This window comes from Strigops habroptila, chromosome 3 (assembly GCF_004027225.2).
Source record: "Strigops habroptila isolate Jane chromosome 3, bStrHab1.2.pri, whole genome shotgun sequence".
Lineage (NCBI taxonomy): Eukaryota > Metazoa > Chordata > Aves > Psittaciformes > Psittacidae > Strigops > Strigops habroptila.
In genome coordinates, this window is record NC_044279.2 from 55743448 (window position 1) to 55770522 (window position 27075).

Sequence of the window (27075 nt, forward strand, 5' to 3'; positions counted from 1 at the left end):
TTCGGAAGAACACAAGCAATTTTGGCATGCCAAGTTTATCAGAAAACATACTGTAGACAGAAACTTCAATTTGTAATTAGTCATACCAATCCATCTCTTGCAGGCAGCTGATTAACTGACAAATGCAACAACTGCATACATAAAGAAATAATGCTAGGAAAATATGTAACACATTCTTCTATGTCATCTCTTATAATTAGCAGCTGGAGACAAGAAGGAGAGCCAGTGTTGGCTTTGACTAGCTAATGACCTAGTAGACATTTCCATCCTCTCCAGAGTGTAATAGCTATGCAACTTGCCACACAGTAAATCATCTCTCAACTGGAACATAAGTCTATTAAATTGATTTTATCCTAAATACATTACTTAGTTCTGAAATGCTTGTAGAAAATAATAAATCACTGCTGGTTTAAGTTTATAGACATGTAAATCCCATGTGAGAAGCAATAAATCACAATACTTTGCAGAACAATATCCCAATAACACATTCTTCCCAGGAGGCAGAACAGTCTGAATAATGAGGACAATAGATGCTTTTCTTTCCTTTTTTCAGATGATGTATCAAATAGAAAACAAGCTTCATTTCATATTCAATCACCCTGATCATCCCAAGAGGAGAACAAAAGAATGCACATATTTAATATAGCATCACCATATTCTGAAGAATTCAGAGTACTCCACAGGTTCAATAGGTAACACCTCCGAGGTATTACCCACTAGAAGTTAAATAGAAGTTAAATGTATAGTCTAAGCTTTAGCTGGGTAAAATGAACTCCACTATGGAGGACAATGCCTCCCTTGTATTTAAGAACTATTGAGGCACCACATATAATGGCCTACTATTTCTTAGAAAGGATCTTCATTCTGTTGTTTTTACCCATAACTAGCCTGGGCAAAAGGTTTTGGCTAATCTCTAGATCTAAGTTCGCTACATTTTTATTGGAGACAATCACAAAAGAGCTGGCTAACAAGACTAGTCACCTGACTTACCTCTGCAGCCATCATGCAGATAGGGATCTTCTTGGTCTAGTTCTTCCTTTGAAATTTCAACTAAAAAGAGGAGAAATAGGCATTAGAGAAGAAAGCACTTTTCTTCTCACAGTAAAAAGCTACCTGCTTGGGATGGGACTCAGACCAGGGTTTTGGATCAATCAGGACAAAATTAAAGAACATTATTTACATATTTTACAGCTATTTCATACTTAAATTTGCCATTCAAATGTACATGGCCATGGGGCATTTTCCATCTGACTGATTGAATATGAAAGTCATGCTGTGATCATAGATTAAATTTAGGCTGAGATTTTCAAATGCAGGTTCTTAACATTAGGCTTTTAACCAGTGTTTAACCTCATTTTCATAAGACATGTTGCTGAGACATGCTTGGCTTCCACTAACTTTATAGTAGCTTGGGGTACTCACAGTTATAATGAAAATCAGATTAACCTCAGTTATTTATTTAGACTTCATTCCAAAAAGAACTCCACACCGAATTTTTGGGCACCTACTTATGGCATTCTTTCAAATGTACTTCATATACCTTAACTTGGAGTTTTGATCAGAGGTATTTCTGTTACATACATGTGTCCTAAGAGTTCTTTCTCTCTACAAGGAAGTCATAAAAGGGCTGAAATGGGTTCACTGCCTGAACCCATTGCTTGCCCAAAGGACTAGCTAATGGACTTCCTCCAATCCTTCCACTTTGAACACAGGGGAAATGGTAGTGAGATGTGTGAAAACACAATCTCCAAATACTCTGGTTATTGAAAGAGAAACTTGGTCTCATTTCATATGATTGTCCATAAGCCTATTCAACCAGCAGTCTCTTACAAGCAAATAACAAATCATGGAAGTGAAAGCAAGATTTGTGCAGTGGCACAAGGCTGAGTTGGTACACTGAGTCCTCAAGCTATAGGGGCATTTTGGTCATACAGAAGCTAAGGAAATCAGTTTGCCCAAATCTGGTTTGATTTTATAGAGGTCTCTGGGGACACAGTACTAAAGACTATTCTTTACATGACCAAGGAAGTGTAATACAAGAAATCAGCTTGCCTTACCCTCTGCAGTAGAATGCCTTGAATGTCTTTCTATTGCATAACACAAACACAAGGTGCTAGTCCAAGGAGCTGCTTTGCAAAATGGAGACTGATCTCCCCTTATCACTAGCAAAAGTGTCTATTCGTATTGCTCGCTCTGCCTTTCTACAGGCAACTTTTGCTGTCGATAGGGATATTTGACATGTTGAACTACCTGCTTATTTCTTAGTTTAATGATGAGAACATTGTCCTGCCCTGCTTGCTGACATAGACTCATCTTTGCAATGCACAATATTTGCCACAATAACCATACTACAACCATACTAACCATATGCACAGTGGTTATTATGCACACCACTTGCCTCCAAGGGTAAGTATGGAAATACTGTACGCTGTGCTCACAATCTGGATTTTCAGGTGCTGACATATCTTTCATGTCATGCAGGTACATTGAGTCTAAAAATTTTTCTTCTTAGCAGAGTGGCCTAAGTACCAGGTATCTACCAGTCCAGTCACTTCAGCCAGAGCTAATGGACAAGGGGAATTCCCCTGCTGAAACAGTGGCACACAAAGAAACTGGAAGAGCATTTCCAAATGTTACTTGATAAGGGCAGACACTGGCATAAGCCAGGTTTGAAAGATCTGAAACAAATCTGATAACACACTGGCCCAAGCTGACCAAAGCGAGCTTTTGTGGTAGGGTCTGGGCTTGAGTTTAAGTGTTTGGTTAGGATGATGTCTCCTAAAATCTGTCACTGGTGATCTGCAAGCCAGACTGCAAGTTTTCAGTGCTCAACTGCCCCCGAAGGAGGCAACACTACACAGCATGACTTTTCTGCAATTTTAGGGCTGTCTGCTAAATGAAAAAGGCAAAAACCCACCAAAACCATGTCTGTAAGGGTCAGTACGTCCACATAGCATTCCAACAGAAATAATTTAAAGTACAGGCACTCCTTGTACCTCATATCATTTTGTGCCTCACTTTTTATATTTGCAACATAACATACCTTGCTCCTTTTTAGGAGCATCATCACTGATGGACAGATCGATGCCTTCTTGACCCTTCACACAGCAAGCTCTGAAGACAATTCCACACTGGTATCCTATCTTTGGGTTGGGTTCACAACTCTGTCCTTGAACTTGGGCAGTCTTTCCCAGCAAACAACAGTAGCAGCATACCTGTCAATAAATAAATAATAATTTAAAGAGAGTCAAATCCTAGCCCTGCACAAATCAATGCAAATTTTGTCAGTAGTGTCAATAGTGTTATCTCCTTGGCAAACTGACGGAAAAATTTCTGCAAACTCTTTAAGAACCCCTGGTATACTTAATCTCAGACATTTTGATCCATAGTTGAGTTCAGTGAGCTTTGCATCAGGCCTACATCCAGCCAAGCACAGAACCTGGATCCAGTTCTCACAAAAATTGTGTATGTGTGAATGTGTGTGCAAGGTGATGCAGAGGACCAGAATGGTTCGCATAGGTATATGGAATTTCATTGCTCCTTGCCTGCATAGCCCAGTTTCACATATCAGTGAACAGTGGAACCTCTTAACACTTCTGCTTCCCTTTTATGTCCAGTTCAATTAAAACAGGACATGATCAATGAAGTGCGTGACTCAGTTTATAACTAAACTGCCTAGTCAACTTCCCAGCAAAAAATACCCCTCTCTGAACCAGCAGACAAACAAGCCAACAAACATGATTCGTCCAAGGTTAGTGTTAACAGGTCATAAAGAGAAGCTGTTCTGCTCTGAAAAACGGATTACATAGTCAAACATTATTTAAAAGCATCACAGTCCTGACATGGCTTCCAGCAATGAAACATGATCTGCCTCTTCCAGACCTGCTGAACTATGGCCCCGGAATACACCGCAGAACTGAACACAGAGCAAGTTAGTCCTATGGAGGCTTCCTTTTAGCTGAACTTGAGGGGATACTGCTGATTTATTCCGTTCTCTTCCATGCTGTTAGAAATCAGCAAAGATGTTTAGTTTTCTGGAACTGGTCTGCTACTGCTACTGTCATGTAAAAGCAGATTTAAGCTTTTGTTTTTAATTATTCTTCCAGACTCTTTTTTTTGCTTGAGGAAAATAGCCTGCACCATTAAACAGAACAAATGAATATCAAATAACTGAACATTGAACTAAACGTCTGTAATTTGGCGCTTTAAGCACCACAACTACTGAAAAGAAAGCAACTATGACATTTCTTTCATTACTCTCAGATGTATACCCTGCCTATATTCTACAAGGTGTTATGTATGTTTCTCCCTCTATACTGCAGTGAAAGGTTCTTCTAAAACCTCGGGCAGTGTGAAAGTAAAATAATAAAATATTTTTTCCTTGTTTCTTCAATCTTCTTTTTCTTTACAGCATTTTGAAGTATCTAAGCATGCTATTTTGCACTTTGTCTTTAAAGACATAGACAAATCCTCTCCCTGCTGCAGACTGCTGTACAGCAGGAACTCTCCTTTCCTGGCCAGTGCTGTGCTGTTGTTTTCATGCCCAATCTAACATTAAGATACATGTTTTCCCTTATTAACTACTGTTTAGTGGGACGGTTCCTCACTACTCACTTTTTTTACTTGGTTCTCCAACTACTTGCATCCAGTGGTGGATGATCTGGTTTCATCACTAATATGTCTGGGATATTTCCATCTTTTCTGGCTTTTCTGGATGACTTTAGAAATAAATACTTGATGGTCTCTTCCAAGAATTGCAACATTTCTGAATATTTATTCTGTCTAACATGTCTAACATTTTCCTGAGGCATCTTTCTCAAAGTTTTTAACATCTGTCTATAATTTTGATAAGATTTCCAATTTTCTTGACCATAAATTAGAAGACAAATGAAAACTGCACTACAGATCCATTGTTTGACTTAAGCTTGTATATTTTTGATAACAAACCTTATTTAAGTTACTGGATACAGCTGATGCCTTGCCAGATTTTGACATCATATACTTCTGGATATCCTCACTGTCTTCTACCCTTAGACATATGAAGTGACTCACTCTATTTCTTTGTCTTGTCACATAATGCTCAAATTGGGATTTACAGTGTTTCTTTAGACTTTTTAAAGAGTGACCATTAATCTTGCCATTCTTGAAGTGCTGAATAGGCTTATGTTCTGTATTTTGTCCACGTTGAGCCACCACTTGAAAGACCTCTGTCTCCAGCTAATGTGAATCTTCACTTACACAGTTTGCTACGTCTCACAATGTCTATAAGAAACTGCATCTTCATTTACCGTAATCATATGCATAGAACCATTTGTTCCAACCTATATTTATTCTAAGTGTGCATGACACATCTTGATTTAACACCTTGATAACAATTTATGTTGCTATACCACAGCCAAAACAATCCAAAGATGGAAAGCGTCAAAAGTTTTCTTAACTGATGTTTATGGTAACTAGCTTTTAATGTTGACCCTAGAAGATTCTGCACTGGCGGTCCTAAGGGCTAACATTTCCTGCTCAACTAAAGGAAAAAGATGGATAAGCTGACAAATGGCTTGGTGCTTAGAGCACACCCAGAACTCCACATATATCACCTCTGAACTTAGAAAGTCACCTTTTCTTTCAGTTCTCCCACTGTGGAATGGTAGCAGTATAGCAGTGATAAGGCTAGTTTAACTTATGTTCACAGAGCACTCCAGTATTATTATAACTATCACTATCCCGGTAAGATTAATCTCAACATTTCTTTTTTCACGTTAATTTTTCCAGGGTTGTTAGCCTTTTCTGAAAGACTTTGATCCTTTAGTTCAAAGTGCAGTTCTAGACTCTCTATTAGTTCAGTTCTTGATGTGTTCACAGCCATTTTCCAAAGGTTGCCAGCAGCCTGGAGGCATATTGCAATGACCATTTACCCATTTGCTAGAACCATCACTGCCTTCATGGATAGTACAACTTAATGATGGAGTTGTTACTACACACTTTCACTGTCCATAAGCCTGCCTTTGCTTCTTAAGTGATCCTGATAATAACCTCAAACATTTTTTCCTTTGCCTCTCCCCTGCTATTAGCAAAAGCCCATGCAGCTTCAGAGCCATGCCTTTGTGTTTGGATAGAAACCTGTGTTCTACTTGAAGTCCTATGATCCCTTGACTGCTCTTATACCTTGCTTTCTCACAGAAAGGAATAAGGATGGAAGGAATAAGGGAAGAGTTACATGTGAGAAGCTTGAAGATTTAATTCTGGTGCAATTAGGAAGCACCTGAAATTGCTATCATCAATAAGCTCTTTTAACCAGTTAAAATGTATAACAGTTCTTTATTATTTATGTTACCAAAATTTAAGAGACATACTATTTAAGTTACTAAATCTGTGTGAACTATGTGTTAACATTGCTTTTGTCTATCTGTCCACAAGAGGTCTCTCACTTGCTGAAATCCAGACTAACTAGTAGATGCTATGAAAAACAGGCTGAAAAAAATAAGTCAGCCAGTGGAATTTTTCAGGACTTTTGAAGATCTAAACAAAAATTAAAAATAAGTTCAATAGTCCAAAGCAATAAAACTTTTATGCTCACCCAGTATACACAAACACAATATTCTTTCCAAAACTGGGGAGATAAGGCCATTATGTTGATCTTGGGGGAAAAAAATAACCTTTTATAAATCCATTTCTACATTGCCTGTACCAGAATCAAATCTGAAATTGATTACTGTTTTTTGATTAATATTTTAAAGATTAATGATTAATTTTTGCATCCTTTTTTTCAAGAAGTTATGCTTCCAAAAAAACAGAGGAGTATTTACCCATCATTACCTATGCCTACTGCCTTTGTGTGTAAAAGCTGAGGCAAGTGTTTTCAAAATATGGTCTTTTTATCTGCTTTCCAAACACAAGTTTTAGATTCAAAAGAAAGATTAGCTGCCTAATTTGCTGCAAAGTACTGTGATTAATCCTACTAATTGAATTACTAAATCACTCTTTCTGCTTCCTTGAAGGAGACGAAGATCCAAAAGATTTCCCATGCTACCTAAGCTAAACAGAAATGGACCAATTCAGGCAAAATGAGATTCAAGCCCATGTCAGATGGGCTTGGTGTTAGTGTAAAAGCTTGTTTGCTACAGCATGGCACAACTGCAAGATACATCATATGTGTCAAGGTCATCAAGTTCAAACTGTATTCAACAAAAGAAATCATGAATTGTTCACTCATATCAGATCATAAATCATCTATGTCCATCATGGATGAAAAGAGACTCTCTACAAAGACACACCTACAGCTAATTCAGTAGAGTTACTAAGTGTAAGATATTTCTATTACGGGGAAAGGGGGAGGCAGAATGTGGCTGACAACAATTAAATAACACTGACTGTGTTTATACAAGTAAATTAAACAGGGACAGAATATGGGCTCTGGCATTGTCCTGCAATCATCTGTAATGTTTAAATATTAGGAAGCTCTAATGGCAACTAACATCCTCTCAGACAATGCCGAAGCATATTTTGGGGTTAGCACAGGCCAGCGAGTGTTCCCAACAGCCCTCATGCACTGTGTTTTGCAGGGGAAAGATGTCAGTTACGTGACATGAGCTGTGCTGAGCAGTTTATTCTCAGGGCCAGAGATCAAGGCCAAGTTCATTTTGTTTAATAATATAGCTGTCAACATGAAAACCTGCCATCTTTAAAGAAGTCTGGCCATTTTGAAAAATAACATCATTAACTCTTCTTCCTCATGCTGACATGCCCACATAGGGAAATATCAGTCAATTGATGGGAAAGTGGATTTCCTTAAACAATTGCATTCTGGTTTAGAGTTGTCCAATGGCATGTGTTTAAAATAGTGCTGCTGTTATAAACCTGCCTCTGTTTGCAAGCACTTGAATCTGCAGAATACTTGCCACTGCAGTCCTTGTTCATCTCTTCATAGCCCTTCAAAGTACTGACACATAGGGCTAAATATTTTTTCATGCCACATGCACATTGGGATAGACATGCTTCCTAATAGCAAAGGCTGCACAGAGGAATTTCTAAGCCAGGAACAGGGCGTACCCTGGACATGGTCAACAGGAGACGTATGGCCCCTTTAGGGGACACACTCCACAGTGGACAGAATCAGGCTGCAGATGTAGACAAGTTTGTGACAACCCAACAATGCCACCCTCATCAGCATGTGTTACCTTTCTTCTGCTCACAGTGAGAACATGGATCACTTCAAAGCCCTGGCACCAGTGACATCCTACTGCCAGGAACATGATCAAGATGTCATTTTGAAGAGAGATGAAACTTGTGAGTCAGACATTATCTGCCATCTTCTATATAGATTTTTTTTTAACTGAATGACCCAAACATTCAGCATTTTTGAGCAGTGGGAAAAATTAAAATCACTCTCATTCCCCTCACCACTGAAAGAAAGCTGTAACACGACCAGAGCTGTTAATGATTGGGTCATGATTAAGGTCAAGATCTTGCTGGTAGAACTTTCTTCCAAAAGCACTCTGCAGAGCGAGATGAATAGGCTCCCTTTCAAAAAATGAATGGCAAAGACAGTAGCAAGGGCGGAGGGCAGGGCATAGATTTACTAAAGATGCCAACAATAGGCATTTCTATTCTTATATCAAATACCATTATGACAAGTTTACACCTCTCCATTCAATTGTAAATCAAAGTGGTGTTAACTAAGGACACATACACAAGCTGGAAGAATAAGTACACTAAGAGGATTAACTTCAGTCCTACCCCTTTGGACCACCAATACTGAAAACCACGGAGTCTGACCTTAGGCCATGAAGCTCTAATGAAAGCTAAAGTCTGAAATGTGGCCGAGTTTCTCACCCATCCCTTCCTACAGTGTTGATGTCTTCTCTTTATGCAAGATTAGTCTCATAGCCAATTACCCATTCAAGACTTTCCACTCTCTTGCATTCTACCCCCTGCCTCTGCTAAAATGCAATGAAACAGTCCACTTCACTCAACAAGGAACTGTTTCGCTCAAAAAGAAGCACAAAGTGGACAGCCTTTACAGAGACACGAGGTGTAAGAGGGGTAAAAACTTGTTTATGTGCATCAAACCAAGTATGGTGACCTTCAGGGTCAACCTTTACTACTAATCTAGACAGTCAATACCATTTCTTAAAGATGAACAGGAGTATCTCTTATTTCTCACCTTGAAGTAGTCAGCTTCACAGGTGGAATTTTCACCAATATCTGAGTCACACTCCTCACGCACGTTGGCAAATTCAATCCCATCTGAACAGTACTGCTTCTCCAACTGACTGCGGCAGCACTGTACCTGAGTCATACTGACAAAGGGATGGATGCAATAGGAGAAAAATGTCATACACAGGTCAAGAACAGATAATGCAAGTTTTGACAATTAGCACGTGTCTTATGGAAAGAGGTTCACATTTCAGTTACGAAGTAAAAATGCTCTTAGGAGTGGGCAGAATGTCAAGGTGATATGTATAATACAGTTAAACAGCCTGTCTACCTTGCAGTCTGCCCTAATGGGTTTTTTTATGCAAACGAATAACTTCAACCACATTTGCCACAGGGTTCAAGGTCTTCAGGTCTTGCATTCTTCCATGTTTTGTGACAATTGATGGCTGAAGACAGGATGGCAAGAACCAAATCGGTGCACTGATGGAAGGGAGAAGTGACAGTCTGTAATCCTGCAGCCAGTCTACACTTGCACCTGCAGCCCCTTGCTCAAATGAACAGACACAGCACGTTGAAGGAAGCTCAGAGTGTTGCTCTGTGAGGCAAATGGAGATATGGGGAGAAGTGAAGATACCAAGGAAAATCATAGTGAGAAGAGTGTATTGCGAGCAAGAAGTGAAGAAAGACAGGGGCGAGAACAGTATTACAGGGCAGTAAGACGTGCAGAGGAGAAAGAATAAAAACTTGCAGAAACTCAGCTTTGTTACTTCCACTGCTCATAAAATCATTCTATTTTATCTCAGTTTCACTGAATAAAAATTCACTAAAACTCCTTCCTGTGGAAAAATAATCATTCTAAAGTACTCCACTGTTGTTGCTACTGCCACTTGAATGCAAAGACCACTGAAGGAGATATCTTCCCTCTCTCCACCCTGATTTTAGCATAACTCAGCTTTGTTGGGTAGCATCATGGGTGGAGCTTGCTGTTTAAAGCTCTTCCACTGCTACCTCCTGTAACAGGCACTGGGAAACGGAGAGGAAAGCTAAAAAGAACAATAGCAAATCAGATTACACATACAAGAATGTAAACATATCCATGTGTTTTGTGATAACCCAGTTTCACTAAGAACTGATGGTATGTGAGTTGCTAGGGGGAAAGCAAACTATCCCAAAGGCAATCCAAGCTGATAAATTCTGTTTACAGTACAATCAGTCATGCCCTGATATGTTAGAGCTCTATACGAAGTGCACAGAAAAACCCTATAAATGCACTTCTATACCCAGCAGCATGGGAAATATTATATATCTTACAGACCGACAACACTGAACACATTCTCTTTGTTGTTATGAGTATTCGCCTATTTTTTTCCCCCTTCATCTCTAGTTATGTGAACTTACGAGTAAAATCTATTCAAGGGTTGCCTAGAAATACATAAAATTATGTATAGATATTCAGCAAACAATTACCCTTTACTCCTAAAAATCCTTCATTTACACTGTTAGATATTTTGGAAGTGCAAGGAAGAAGGGTGGGCTAGTTGCACCACTGAGCTCCAGGCTTCTCCTACCGTCACCTGAGATGTGCATTCCCATGCACCACCTCTGGAGTAGCCTCCCTGCTCTCGATGATTGTAGGACAAGCTTTCAGCTCCCAAGTGGTGTGAGGGACTCCCTCAGCTCTAAGGCCAGGTCATCCAGTCCAGCCCACTGAAAGCAGGGGATATGTCAATATTGGGCTCAGATTCTGCATCTCTTTGCATATTGGTTGTTAACTACAATCCTAAGGCAAGGTTGTAAAGCTACAATCCTGAAGATTCCCAATTCTTGTTTATTGGATTCTGCAATGGTCCAATTGTGCAGTTCTCACTTGGACAAAAACAGCTATGAGATTTCAATACATAGGAACAAAACCCAGGATAAAGTCATGAACAAATTATTCAAAAATAGGCTCTAAAGTCATAGCAAGAAGGACAGTAACTTTATTTGGCAGAATATTTGAAGGTTTTGATATTTGATTTAGTTCCAGTTTGGAAGAATATGTAGCTTTTTTGTTGCTGAAATTCTCTCTGAAGAAGAATTTCCATTCCCTGCCCAGCTCTGGGGTGGTCTGACTGTTAGGACTTTGGGAGTCTGTAAAACCTGAACTTCAAGTGCCAGAGTGTGGGAGTTGAGACTTCCCAGCTCCCTTAGCCCTCCAAGTCCTGTTGAGGAGTTAGATTTGTTAGCCACAGACAAATAAACAAACAAACAACAGCAGTCTTTCAGTAGGTCTGTTTGATTTCCAGTGTGGCCTTTTTTTTTTTTTTCTCCCCAATACAAATAATCTCTTTGAAATCTCTGACAAATTGGCAATTTCGACCAAAACAAAAAAGTTTCTTAAAATGTTTCCCACAGCTGTATTCATAAGTCATGTGGCCCACCCCAACTGTAATAAGGAATTAAACACCAATTGAATACTAGATTAAAATACCATTTGTTCATTCTCAGAACAACAACAATAAAATCACACTTCATTGCCCAAATCCTACAGTGAAGTTGCACTGGTAGCAAATATTGCTTGAGACTGTAATCACTTGTATGTCTGTAACAGAGGTAGAAATACTTGACAGATGACAGAGAAAAATGCTAGAAAAATCTGCACAGTACTGGTCTGCTGGCTGCAGCTTAGCCTGCCCAGCTGACTATCTTTTTCCCTTTGCTGATGGTCGATAAAGCATATCACCACAAGCTCTTGAGACTCCAATACTTTTGAGATGAAGCGTATCCATCCCTGTCTTTGCTAAGTTATGTGTGTCTCCCTGGCTCAGACCCTAATATAATGTATACCTACTTTCTACTTCACAGCAGAGTAAAGGAGCCATCTCTTATCGCTCTCTACAACTACCTGAAAGGAGGTTGTACTGAGGTGGAGGTCAGTCTCTTCTCCAAAGTAACAAGCGATAGGATAAGAGGTAATGGCCTCAAGCTGCACCAGGGGAGATTTAGATTGGATATTAGGAAACACTTCTTCACAGAAAGGGTGCTCAGGCATTGGAACAGGCTGCCCAGGGAAGTGGTGGAATCGCCTTTCCTGGAGCTGTTCAAAAACCATGTAGATGAGGCCCCCAGTGACATGGCTTAGTGGTGGACTTGGCAGTGCTGGGGTAATGGTTGAACTCGATGATCTTAAAGGTCTTTTCCAACACAGTCGATTCTCTGATCAGCCAGTAGAGGTTAATGATTTGCCTCATCATGTAAAAACTTTTAACTCTTCCTGTGTAGCATTCCTATCAACTTCATGTCTATGGGCAGCATACAGTATTGGTCTCTATAAAAGAGAAAGTAGAGTACTTTCCTGTGGTTTTGGTTGGGTTTTTTTAATCACTCCTAATAATTAAAAAAGCCAAAGGCTACTTCTACCTTATCTGCCATATTCTGATTTTCAGTTAAAATAGTGCAGCAGAACTTTATTGAAATAAATGGGTATTTACAATATGGCTGAAATCTTAAGACACTAAATATGGAATATCTAGGAGCATGAGGCCTCATAACTGACATTCATGCAGAATATTTCAGGTAAAATCATGCATCTTTGAAAGACAAGTTTTATGCATGGCTCACTAGTGAACAGAAATCACTTGGATGTTTAAAAAAATCCTTATTCTTTGTTGCAGGTGCTGATCTAAACTTAAACTTATTTCATTACTAGGTAATTTGATCATAAATCAAGTTAAGAAATCATGTTTTATATTTTTACTTTTACTTTCTGTTAAAATTTAACTGATGTTACTCATTTTCATGGAATAAGTTTCCAGCTGAAAATCTACATGCCTATTTACCTCCACAATCCCTTCATATTTATTATTCTCCTTCCCAGAGGACGCAGTCTTAAATCAGCACAGATTTCATAATCATCTGGTTTTCCTTTCATTTCTTTCCTCAAAAGCATTAAAATGTAACTTTTCTCTGAAACAATGTCTCTGTTGTCCATTTCATCTCATTACCCTCTCCCCTCTTACCCTTTTACTCATTAGCCTGTCTTCAAACTGTGTCAGTGCTAGTCATGTGCACAGTGGAAGGTCTTGAACAAAAAATATTCAAATTAAAAAGAGATTGATTCCACGCCAGAATTATTTTGCAAAGACAAGCTGGGTTTTCCACTCTTAGTCCTTTCAGTTTGCAGTTTAACATGCAATAGAAATGGATTCAGGAAAATTAAGAGCAAGATCTGGTATTATGAGTGACACAGTATGACAAATGAAAATAATAAAGAGTGCCTCAACAATGAAAATACATACATTTGCCCATGTTTTATAAATTAACAAAGGATTCAAGTAAAAATAATTGATTCAACAAATCTCAAAATGAATCAGCTGCAATTCATAAAAAACCGTAGATTACATAATAAAAGTTTTCTTGAAGGTAAAGGGTAAAATTATATTTATCTTATAAATTATGTAGAGAAACAATACTGATCATGTGACAGAGAAGGATGGAGTCTGACATTATTCACAAAAGTGAAGTAACCAAGTTATCCTAAATGAGTGGCAATAAAACCCTGACCACATCATAGCAGACTGTTCTTCTATCCCTCTGACTCTGAAGCCAAAAAATCTTAGTGACTGTGAGGCACACTTAGCAGACTACAGAGAGGAGATAATTGATAAAGACAACTTCTCCAGAAGTAACTTTAAACAGCTTTTTTATACATAAAACTGTCACAACTTTGATGTCCAAAATCTCAAGCTCTTCCAGACTTACAATGGTGTAAATCAATAAACATCTATCAGCAGTCAAGCATCTGGTACCTACCACTCCAAACACTCTTGTCTTATTACTTCCTTGTGTTCCTGTCTGAGTCTGTATCCAAGTGCTGCCACTTATCTCTACTTGGGAAAACAGATGACCTTTTTGTTCTGTTTTTGTACTGTACCTAGCAGAGTGTTCTGTAGCTTCTCCTTTTATGCATTCTTGCAACACTAATAATAAATAACGTTATTCCCAATGTAACTCCAAAGAATTTACTTAGTGCTAAAGGCATGCAATTCTCATATGGAGATAGACTGTTTCTGGACCACGAATTAAGCTCACTTGCTAAAAGCTCTGGGCAGGTGAAACTCTTCATTTTTTAAGGATGAAGATTTATTGGGCAGTGGAGTTCCTCCCCCAGAAAAAGGCAGCTCTTTCCAGCTGTTGTGAGTTTAACCACATCACGAGAAAATGGACGACTGGGCAAAAAGCTGCTGTTATGACAGCCAAAGATATTATTTATTAAAACTCTACACTCATATTTACTGAGTCATGAAGACACAGAGAAAAATGTCATTGTTGTCCAAAGTGATAATACGATGAGGTATACTCATTTGTGGGACAAGCAACCACAGTAAGAGATTGCAGACACGACTGGACATTGAGCCTGGAGACTGGTTTCAACTTAAAGGCAACTGAGTAACAGAAGCCAAGTAGATCTTACAAATTCATGTGAACTTCACAAAGGGCCTGGCTCACCTGTGCTGACAAGAAAGTGAGCACATCTGCATTTTGAACTGTACCATATTCAGCAAGTGACACTCACATGGATGGCAAGGCCCTCATGAACCACAAGAGGTTTCGGGGCAAGGATCCTAAAAAGATGTTGAAACCCAGAGCTGTCAGTTTGTTTCTAGGATACATGGGAGGTATGAGAATTTCAGTGCTCATATGGAAACCCTTCTTGATTACTATGAATGTGCTTTAATTGTTGGGAAAAGATCAAGGGGGTGCAATTCTAATTCACTAAGGCAGCTTGTAGCTCACATGAATGGAAGAAAAGCAAAAGCAACTAGCTTGCTTTGAGAGAAGGACTGAATCTGAGATGCCATTATGTTATTATTATTCTAAGCAGAGGATTCAGAACCAGCATGTAAATTCTTGTAATGTGTGCTGGGGAAAGTACTCGCATCCAATCTGTTCTGTGTTGCATGGTCTTTGCAAAGTAACTGCACAAAATCATTTTTTCTTAATCAAAACTGCTCATTTCACAATGTATTTTACCCTTGCATTCAACTGCTAACCTTGCAAACCTCAGCTAAAATATGCAGGGCAAACAGCTCTATTTGGTATGAAGTAATATGGGTTTGTACACTCAAGAGGCCATGTTCTTTTAGAGCCCTCCAAGTTAGACGATCTATGCTGTCCAACACTGTGCTGCACTGGACAGTCAAAAGATCCCAGCTGGAGTTTAAACAACCACATAAATGCCAGGTGTTTAAATAAGCATTTATTTGTGTTTATTTAAATGCAGGTGTTTAAATAGGAAGGAAGTTCTTTGGAAAATCTGTAACCAATAAGGCATCCTGTGCCATATTCTCACCTGCTTAGACCTCAGCAAGTGCAACGAACCCGGTTCTTCCCTCATCTCTGAGCAGTAGGAATAAATGTACAAAATCAATGCCATTACCCTCACGTGTTTGCAAAAGGAATTATGCTCCCTCACTGCTCATTCTGGCTCCAGTAACACCAGCAATTAGAAGTCGAATTTGGCCCTTACTTTTGTGTCTGAAATGGCATTGTAAAGGGATTTTTCTGTACCTCTCACATAGAGGCCAGTTTTAAGCTAAACTTCACTCAAACATAAATATGTTTATTTGTTATACAGTCATGAATAAATGCAACTGAACTGCATTTATTCAATTTTTTTTCTTTGTCAATAAGTGCTCAAGCCTCTCACAGAACATGTGCCCCTACTCATTTCTGTGTTACCATTACATCACTATTATTTTATTAATTACATATCAATTATGCACAAAAGCTAGATGAAGCATTAGTAAGCTTTTTTTGGTTCCTGTTAAGTCCTAAAGGCTCTCTAAAATGGCAGACTTTAAAAGAATAAATGACATTTACAGCAAAATCACAACTCACATTAATCAAATGATCATTAAATCATCGAGATTCTCACTCCCAGATTGTTCAATAAACTCGGTTTCCTGTTTTTCCTGCCTCTGTTTTGTCTGTAACTCTTCTGACTCTTCAAGGTATTTCCTAAACTGGGATTTAAGTCCTATCTGTCAATTCTGCATCAGAGCCTGCTTTCAATGCCAATATAAATGCAAAAGTCAGAGAACATGGACAGACTTGCCTGCAAGACACATTCTTTCCATAATAAAGATCAATCCAACACATCTACAGTTACTGAGGTTAAATCACTTTGCAATCCATTTGAAAAGAAGGAAGCAACATGTCTTAAATACAAAGTCCTGTGTGAAACTGTCCCTCAAATTACCAATTGCAAACTGTTAACTCCACAAATTAAATGTAACAAGTGCATTTAACAGCAAAAATAACACAAACTATCACTGACATAAAAAATACAAATGTCCCAACCATATAAGAGAGTCAGTATATACAAAATAATACTGTGCAAATAATTGTAACCTTTCAATTATTTCATTTGCTAGACTACATAATAGAAATTAGTATCATATTAAATGTCAATAGATTTAAGAAATCTATTTATAAACTAAAGGTTACTATTGTCTATGTTCAAATACATTTGACAAAAGTCAGACACTCTATGTAATCAGTAATCTTGACTTAAGCTTTAAGTGGCCACACACAGCAATTCAACTAAGAACTGCAGGGTAATTATCTGTGTGGCACTACACAGAAGAAACAGTTTTAAAAGGCTGTCTTACATAAATGCATATGTATGTATTCAATCCATAGATTATTCATGTACAGGGTATGTTGTGTTTCTTCATAAACTTTTGTTCAAGAATCAGGACCATTGCTGGGCTAGATTCATAATCCATATAAACTGACGAAGCTTTGCTGACATTAGTGAAGCCACACTGAGATGTGTTGACTGTGAGTATAGTACTCTTCTGCCTAAGAGACAGTACATGTCAAACAGATTAGAGCTGGATGACTCCATGCTGGAACAACAGCAAAAATTTAAAGGACATAATGGAAAAAAAGTAGGTACTCAGTAGGTATTCCCCAAGGCTAGAGGTGGATTTGAAAAAGCTGAATTTAGGAGCTGGGTGCTTCATCTTCTAAATCAGCTTTCATACCTGCGATTTCCATGGTTTTACATGAAAATATGAACTGTATTTTAATATATAATACATAACTGTATACCTGCATTCTCTGGACTCAGATATTAAGGGTAGAGAAGCACATATCCTGTTTTTATTTGCCCATTCAATGCCCTTGTCACAGCATTCTTCCATTGACAGATCTGCAGAAATGAAGAAAGAAAGAAAAAGACAATATATTTAATACAACCTTAGTAAATGGTACTGCATCTGCCAGTTAAACAATCAGACCAAAAAGAGAGTCCATTCATTTTTCCCTTCCTAATCTACGCACAGAATAGTGCACCCATCTATAAGGCAGCCATGGCCAAATGAGGCATCCGTTAGCACCTTGCAATAAGCGCAAATGCTGGAGGCATTCCTTCCTCAGTGAAGCAAATTGCAGTTTCCCTTAACCTTCCACATAAAGACACAGCCTAGGGACTGATACTCTAGGAGAAAACAGTTCATACAGGTAAGAGTACTGCACAATAAAATGATCTGTCAGATTGCACTCCTTTATTATCAAAAATGGCAGTAGCAATAAGCAACCTTTTAAAATCCTGAAGAATACAGCATTAATGGTGCTATTGGGGTTGGAACTAGATGGTCTTTAAGGTCCCTTTAGACCCAAACCATTTTCTGATTCCATGAAATCAAATAAATGTCTCATACGGAAGATAGATTAATCTCATTACAAGTTAGTTTGCAAAACTATTTTTTCCTGAGGTTATTATTCAATTGTTTTACTCAAAGCATGTCTGTAAATGCAGAAGTACTATACAGAGAGACAGAAAAATATAAAATATTTTGATCACATAACATGTGAAAGAAAAATTAATACAGATACCAATTTATAACAACCCTGAAACTAAGGGGAAAAGCATACTGCAGATAATTATTTGTTCAGAGTATATTTTTGCAAAAGTCTCTAATTTAATAAAACTAAATACTGTTAATGAACTGACAAGCACTACAGATTTGCTTCATATTCCAAGTGCAAAAGTTCACTGCACAGCAGGTGTATCAGAACTTGGAATAAACATGAGTCACATTTTCCTATTAATTATCTTGTAGTGCAGATACTGAACAGCTCCTTGTATAACAAATAAACAATCTGTGTAAAAAAAAATAAAATCTGATTATCAAGAGGGACAGCTTTCTAATGTTTTCTCTTTGTTTCACAAGTTTTGGCCCTGACAGGCTGCATGAGAGAGCTGGCTGATGTCACTGCCAGGCTACTCACAATTATCTTTGAGAGGTCATGATGAATGAGAGAAATTTCTGAAGAATGGAAGAGAACAAATTCCCTCCATCTTCAAGAAGGAGGTCGTTTCCCACATCTTTGATAGAGAAGATCTGGGAAACTACAGGCTGGTCAACTTCTTCTCACTCTCTGGGAAAGTGACAGAATAAGCCCTCCTGGTAGCAATGTCCAAACACATAACGGACAAGAATGTAATAGGGAGAAGTCAGCTTGGATTTGTAAAGGGTATATCATGCTTAACTAACCTCACAGCTTTCTATAATGAGATGGCTAGCTTGGTGGATGAGGGGAGAGCAGTGGATGTTTTTTACCTTGACATAAGTATGGGTTTTAACTCTGTCTTCCATAACATCATCGTAGACAAACTGACAATGTTAGGCAAGCGGACAGCGAGGTGGATGCTGGGAAGGAGTACACCCTCAACAAGTTCACAGATGATACAAATCTGTGATGAGTAGTTGATGCACCAGAGGGTTGTGCTGCCATCCAGAGGGACTTCAACAGGCTGGAGAAATGGGCTGGCAGGAACCTCACAAAGTTCAGCAAAGGGAAATGCAAGTCCTGCTTCTGGGGAGGAATAAGCTCTATGCACCAGTACACACTGAGGACTGACCAGCTGGAAAGCAGCTCTGCAAAGAAGGACCTAGGTGTCCTGGTGGACACTGAAAGCAACACACTTCTGCAGCAAAGGCGGCCACCATCTTGGGCTGCATTAGACAGAACACCGGCAGTGGGTTGAGGGAGGTGATTCTTCTCCTCTGCTCAGCATCAATGAAGCCACATCTGGAGTGCTGTGTCCAGTCCTGGGCTCGCTATTTCAAGAAAGACATGGACTTACTGTCGTGAGTCCAGTGCAGGGCCGCCAAGATGATTTATGCACTGGAGTATCTTTCACATGAGGAGAGATTGAAAGAGCTGGAACCGTTAAGCCTGGAGAAAAGAAGGTTCAGGAGGAATCTGATTGATGTTTACAAATACCTGACAGGAGGGGATGAAGAATCCTCTCAATCCTGTCCACTGGCAGGAAAAGAGGCAATTGACACAAATTATACCATATGAAGTTCCATCTGAACACAGGAAAATACTTCTTTACTGTGAGATTGTTCAAATACTGGATGATCTCAAGAGGTCCCTTCCAACCTAAATGATTTTTGGCTAATTACTGTAGGTTGCTGTGCTGCACAGAGGAAGGCAAATCTCATTTACTTCTTTTTGATGGAGAAGCTGAAATAAAGATTGATGAAATGACTTGCCCCCATTACACAGCAAGCTGGTGGCAGAACAGGGAGTGCACAATGGGTCATTCCCAGACCATCTCTCTACCGGATCATAAAATGCCTCACATGATTGTCTCATTCTTAGTTTTGCTCCAAGCACATCTAAAAGGAGCAAAATTCAATAAGCAACTGCATTATATTCAAGACTATCCATCTTCACAAATTACTTCCTGCAGAGCCTAGTAACGACAAGCATCGATCTCCTCTGGCTCTCCCTACACCAGTTACAAAGCTATCATTCCCTAGGTGCTCATGATATAGAATGGGGTTTACAGCCTCCTTCCATCTCTTCATGTACCCTCCCACTAACCTGTTGCAGCTATCAAAATAAGTGGAAACATAATTAAATCTGTTCATGATCATATTTACTTTGACACACATCAGAGTTTACATGAGTACCTCAACTTGCAGATCTTCATATGTGGGAAAGGATAAAGCAGCTGAAAGCAAGCAGAAATAATCTCCTCCAGTAACTCAGTTGTTTGCAGGGAACAATATATATATCTTGACTAGTGATTATAATCCAACAATTCAAAGCAAAAAAAAAAGAGTTAAATGAGATCTTAGAATGCATTATTCATCTTCAGGTAGGTACTCTTAAGGTAATTATCAGATCTACAGTGCAAAGCTCTGGAGAATTAAGCATAATTCTGGCTATCCCTCTTTAGAAAAGATTACATTAAAATGGAAAATGTGTAAAGAAAGGCAAGAAGGATGTTCAAAGGAATCAAAGCCCTATTATATGAGGAGAAATTGGAAGAAATAGACCATCGGAAGCCTAGATAAGTAAAGCTTATGAAAGAATGTGGTTCCTGTCAACAAATATTACAGTAGTAAACAATAATCAGAATTATGGGATCAAGTAAACCAAATGTGTTTTAATAAGAAAATCATTATAGTTATAAACAGAATTACATTAAATGTCAGTTTATAACAGAGCTCTGTGCTCTATGACCCAGGTCACCCTTCTAGTCTTACTTACATACCCAAAATAATGGTCAAAATTCTGTCATTACAAAGTCAAGGCAATATTTCTCTTGAATTCCTCGGTATGTCCAGAATTCATGCCAGTGTCTGAAAGCTAATTGCAGTTCATAATGCCACAGAGAAAATCAGTCTTGTAAATAAATTTCTGCCTGTGCTGAAAGACATGAATTTGTGTCTGATCTTTTCTCTGTGAATAGGGACCCTGTCTTGTGTACTCTGTCTGCCAGTGTATTGCTAACAAATGCTATATGCATCAAATTTCATACAATGTGTTACAAATCATATTTTTAGTGCTGTTGTCTGCAATCAATCTTAACTGTGCTGAAAAATGATACACATTTAACTCAAGTGTAGAGCTGGCTGCAGGTTTTTGCAGGGCTTTGTACAAATGGGTCTTTAGCCAAGTTCCTCCCCAGAAGGACAATCCCTGGCTCTGGACACCAGTTCTTCCCTCCCAACTCTGGCAACACACCTCTACTGCAACCAAATAACTCAAGAAATCAAAGCAGGCCAAGCTAAGCAAGCTCGCCTGTAGGAGTGCATCCAGGCAAAAAGGATTTCGGATAGTTTTTTGAGGGAGAACTGTGGTCCAGACTCATTGTTTTGGTGACATCACAATTCATATCCTCCAAAGATTCTGCCAAAAATCTCTTGAGAATAGAGGGAAGTGAAAAACAAGCAGTAAGAAAAGGACTCCACCCTCAAGGCCATTCTTCTAAAACATAACAATAAACCAGTGAAAAACATTTTCTCTAGGTTGGCTTTGCAGTCTGCTTTTAAAAATGGTCATTAGTGGACAAATCTCCGCTCTTTCAAAAGCTGAAAAAGTGCGTGTCTCACGCTTTGGGTGTCAGCTCCTGATTGCACTGGAATTGATTCTGACTACTTTGGCATTAAGAGTTGCTAATGCGTATTCAGAACCAGGACAGACTTATCGTCTCGTAACTGTATTTTTCCAGTGTTGTGTATTCAACCGTACATGTGCATATTCATGTGGCTCCCAGTTGGAAACCTTTGGGCAAGCAGTTCATACCAAGGCCATTTGTGCCTCCTTACACCCTCTTCAGGGGACCAACAGCATGGGGGGCCATGGCCTCTCTTCAGTTTCTCATAACTAGAGGTTTCTAATGCAAGGCATCTGAAAGGAAAGGGAAGCGGGAAGCAGATGGTAGAAACTACACTGATTACGACATCTCAGAGAATGTCACTTACTGCGCAGAAAGTGATGTGGTTTCTTTTCTCTGAATGTGACCATGTGTCTCTTACTGCTCGTGGCACCCCTCAGAGCTGGAGTGCCAAGATGATCAAATAGAAATTACAGTACTGCTCTGCTGAACCTGGTGCCCCTTCAACTGTTTTGCCAAGTGCATAATGTTTCATGCAAATGAGCCAGAGAAATCTCAGGCATCTGAGAGACAAAACACTTCTGGGAAAGGCTGATTATATTGTCTGTGTTCAGCTGAAATGTGCCCTTTTATTTGGAGGGAGAAACCCTACAGGAAAGTTGTAACGTGGGAATAGACTGTCTGGTCCATTTTGTAAGTCAGTGAAGTAATTGTTCAGCTTTTTGGTATCGCAAGACAGAGAAATACAAAGCTAAACTAGAGATCTGTTAAGATGGTAGCATGTTTACTTCCTTTTCATTCAGATACAGTAATTTTGCAGTATGATCGACCAATTGAGAAAATCCAAGCCTATTCTGGGTAAAAACAAATGTAGCTTTATCACTACTTCGTCCCTGCAAATAAGTATGTGCAGCAGGGCATCCAAAAGAACTTGGGTTGTGTTTGTATGGTAAAAACTGAGGATGCCTGTCCTCGTGTCAAGGTGTTACATGCAGTATTCTGAGACAGATTTCAGGAGTCTCTGGAAGAGGACAGTAGAAACACATCTGGAACTCCGATCTCTAATTTACAAAACCTGTGACAAAGACCTATCGGATAAGAAGTGATTAAAGATCACACAAATGCAAATATTTCATGCAGATGATGCATTCATGTTCTAGCAATGAATTATGCTTACATCAACAAAATGTGTACAGGCATATGGTTGTTTTAAAAAAAGGTAGCCTGCTAATCTTAACAGGATTACCATACTGTGTGGGAGTTCAAAGCAAGGAATGTGGTTAAAATCTGTATAACCTTAGACTTCTATGATGTAATAATTGCTTATTCAGCTGCTACAGTGAATATTTTCTGCAAAAGAAAGATAAGCTTAAGAATGTTACCCAAAAGCATGATTCCTGGAATGAGAAACCCTGAATTGTTTCTGGGAATTGTGCAAAAAAAATAAGCAGAAGTAAAAAGGACTGGAGAAGTTTCATTGCAGTAGCATTCCAGCTAGATCAAACAGGGACTGATTTTTTAAGTAACAATCTATAATAGCAGCTATTCTCTACAACTGCTGCTGATGGAAAAGCCTATGTATAGTCCAGGATTAGATAGCTGTTCATTACTCAGTGCTGATCTATAGAACATTTATAAAGCTAATGGTATTACCAAACCAAAGCTACACCTGGGCCCAGGTGGGTTTATCAAGCTAGTGCTAGTCAAGCTTTCCAGTTCTCCAGTGCAATAAGTGATGTGACCATCAAATTCATTGACTTCCCAGCCCGCATAACCAACTGGGTATGGATTTGGAAGTGAGTGCAGGTCAAGTGGTCAAAGTCACACTTCCTTATTAAGGTGTTTTCAATCTTTTAAGGACATAAATTGATTACATTTGTAAAGTGTGGTGCAGGTCTTTCCCTTTGCTCAATTTACTCTGTCAGAGTCTCAGCACTATGGAATGTGAGAAAACAGAACATGATTATCACTCCTCAGCATATGCAGACACAGGCAGCAGATGGACGCTGTGAAAGCTCAGCACTAGTCCAACATGTTTCAGTAACAGGATGTCATCCAGAATTTTTGGAACTCATGATTACAACAGACATGCATTTCTTTAGATTTCCAGTAAGAAAAATACTTTCAACTTTTGCAGCATACTTTTCTGATGAAACTTTTCTTGTCCTTTCAAGAAAATCTCTTACTAGTGATGCTCATCCATCTAACTGTCAGCTGAAAAAACCCTAAAGTCTACATACAGATTTTGATCCTCAAAATGACAGATTGGTCATCTGTATTATTCAGAGTCACATTGTCTTCCAACCTCCCTTTACATCTGTAGTCTCGTGACAAAAAAAACCAGAGTGACTGCACACCACTTTGGCCAAGGCTCCACTGTGCTATAAGTTCAGGGCAAACAAAGTGTGCTTGGCCTGATCTGCTACGCCAAAGCAATTGTTCTTGGAACAATGACACCTGGCTAATATTAGGTGGACAAGTCAGTTGCTTTTCTAGCAGGGACGGCAGTCAAGTGCTGGCAGCTGGGATTTGTAGTCTTGAGTTTCTGGCTGTCCTTACAACAAATTGTAGAAATGCTGTTTCTGGCAATGCAAAAACACTCTGGCTGGTCACTGAAAGCATCAGATAGACCCAGAGATATGTTTAGACAAGAGGGAAGCCAGCTGACTTCAAAAGTCCAACTGGTAATAGACTAACATAAGTACAGCCTTGTTGCATCTTGATCTTGTGTGTAAACGTAGGGATTAGGCACACAGAGTAAAGGGTGGAGGACACCTGAAGCTATGAAAGAGAAAGACATAGAACAGAAAATCTGGCCTCATGATTCCCTGAAACAAATGGTTTGAATTGGAGTAATGGGGCGATACAGGAAAGCATTACTATTCTCCATCTGAGATGATGTGAATATTTGCTGAAGCTCTTCAGGCTGGAGTTGGCAGGAAAACACCCCTCCTCCATTTTATATGCAGAGAAAGAATTAAAAAGAATAGGAGCTTCTCTTTTTCTGCAGAGACATTCTTGTTTACCTCAAGACCACACATCAAATATGCCAATACACCAGTGGGGTAAGATGAATAGATACAGCTAAGCTGTGGCATTAGTCACCTTTCAACAGTAAGCTGGTTTTAGTCCTTCCACACTAGGTTGTTCTTACAGGTTCCCTTAAAGAATATACCAACCTAAACTTCCTAATGAACACATGAAACTTGGAGCCAAGATGCCCTTTCTTGAAATACCCACAACAGCACAAGCCAGGAGGCAACCTCCAATGCATCTGTTGCAGCCCACAAGGCTGTCCCTCTCCTGTTTGCCTTCAAAGAGGGCCTATGACAATAGCGCTTCTCTCTTCCAAGTGTGGAGGTCATATTGGATCTTTAAGGCCTGACAATCACTTACAGTTCATGTGCTGCTAAGAAATATGATATTCTCCCTGATTAGGCTTAAAGAGTTTGAACCTTTACCTTCAGATGAATTTTCAGCTGAGTGTGATTATTTCAGGATAGCTGAATCATTGAAGAAACTCAGTTAGCACACTAACCTAAAGCAACAGCACCCTGAAGGAAATGCCTGGTATGTTAGTGTGTTTTGTGGTTTGTTTTAAAACAGCCAACATTTTACTGGAAATTTTCTTAGGTCTGGAGAACACTCATTTATGGGGAATGTGGCTCTGGTAGCACCAGCAGTGGCCATCACACAATTAGAGGGATTTTTCAGATATTGCTAAACCTCATTTTGAGATGTCTGTTTGCAATTTATAAAAGCAGCTCTTAAAATCATTCATGGCAATAGCTGGTGATGAGGTAGCTGCTATGTTTGGTGATAAGGACAGTCCTAAGGGAGGCAATGTTATGTTGCAACATGCCTTATTTTCTCTGGTGGGGAAAGTAAGTACTTTACTGTGGCTTTTTTATTTTGTTTCAGGTCTAGTAAGAAAATCTTTCAAAAAAAGTAGGCAACTGGCTACCAAAAAATTAGAGAAGATGACTCCATCTATTGCAGGAAGACTATAAGGCATCTTGAATATATATCACAATACCATAAAAGATAGGGATGTAGGAGCCCTCAAGAATTTATCTTCTCCTACCCACTAATCTCAGGCAAAACTGATAAAATTTGGTCAGTTCTAGGCAGATTCCTATCTAGTTGTTCAAAACAATATCAAGTGGGACTGATCCCACAACCACTCTAGGCAATGACAGAGAATTTTTAATAATATATGACTTCACTGTCCACTCCAAAAGTCCATTGAAACCTAATCTTTTGTTACTACCTCTTATACACAGGATCCTACACACTTCAACAACTTTCTATGTGTCTGAAGATTGCTGCTTCATATGGATGACTTTTCTGTGAACAAATTAACTTGAACTTCTTCATCTTTCCGGATAGGTTATTTCTGGGACTTCTGTGAGGACGTTGGAGTTTGAAAGATACTAAAAGTAGAAGACTGAAGGCTGTTCTGAAGATTTCTAGAAGACATGAAGATATCGAGAGAAACTTAATAACAACAGTCCACCAAGTCAGCATCACGTAAACAGCTTAGTATAAGTAATGGCTATCCTAGACTTCACATACTCATAAAAACATGAAAAAAGAGTGCATTCACAGCTCTGATGGACACAGGTGGCCTGAAGAACCCAGTCTCACCAAGATGACAAGGTGAACCTAGGAAAAAGACTCATAATTGGAAGAAGAACAGCAACTGCTCTTTCTGACAGGCATGTGCTAAATTTTGTCCTTCACTCTCCCCTGTATGAAAAAATCATGCAAATAATGAAATTACTTAACAGAATATTGATAGCTTGAAGTGGCATTTTCTTTCTCATATAAGAAAAACTGTCTATCTTTTCTTGATTTTTCATTTCAAATCTTAAAAAAAAGTGTGTTTAGAAAGTTTTATATAAGAGGTAACAATTAAGCTATTGTTAGTCCTGTTCATTTGTATAAAGAGCTTGATCCAAAACGTACTGCAGTAAATGACAGTCTTTAGATAGATGTTAAAGAGCTTTGGATCAAGCCCAAATATACATATACATATATATTTTTTCAAATTAAAGCAACTGAAATAGGAAGGATCTGAGACAAAGCAGCACGTCTCAAGAGTATCGAACATACGTACACTCAAGCATTCTTGTATTTTCTCATGAAAAATGGTTACAGAAAAACATTTTCACACTGGGATTTCTCTATTTTCATCTGAGCAAGAAAATGAGCAAGAATAACTATGCTTTTATATACCACTTAAGTGAAACAGATCTACTGTGTAGGCATGTTTATTGCTGAATATATATATATGTATATCTATATATATAAGAAAAAAGGACAATGATGAAAGATTCTCATATTCTACTACTGCCATATTTAAAGAATAGTCTGGAAACACTAAGTAGATGGGAAAAGCTTTATAGCTCAATGGGACAAGGTTCAAATATGGAAGGAACCACAGACTTTACAGAGCAGGAAGAAAATAAAGATCCAGTTTTTGCATGTAATTATATGGCAATGATTTGGGG

At 38.8% G+C, this 27075-nt stretch overlaps 1 protein-coding gene across 3 annotated transcripts in view; it reads right to left on the minus strand.

Moving 5' to 3' along the window:
- The window catches only part of FBLN1 (fibulin 1), an 83307-nt gene that overhangs the window by 50225 nt on the left and 6007 nt on the right, over positions 1–27075 (minus strand). For all 3 annotated transcript variants that reach the window (XM_030479879.1, XM_030479881.1, XM_030479880.1), the window contains exons 2-5: positions 17251–17350; positions 9161–9296; positions 3044–3215; positions 991–1050 (exon numbers count right to left, since the gene is read on the minus strand). In XM_030479879.1, coding sequence (XP_030335739.1) covers positions 991–1050; positions 3044–3215; positions 9161–9296; positions 17251–17350 — 468 coding nt within the window. The remainder of the gene's footprint in view (positions 1–990; positions 1051–3043; positions 3216–9160; positions 9297–17250; positions 17351–27075) is intronic.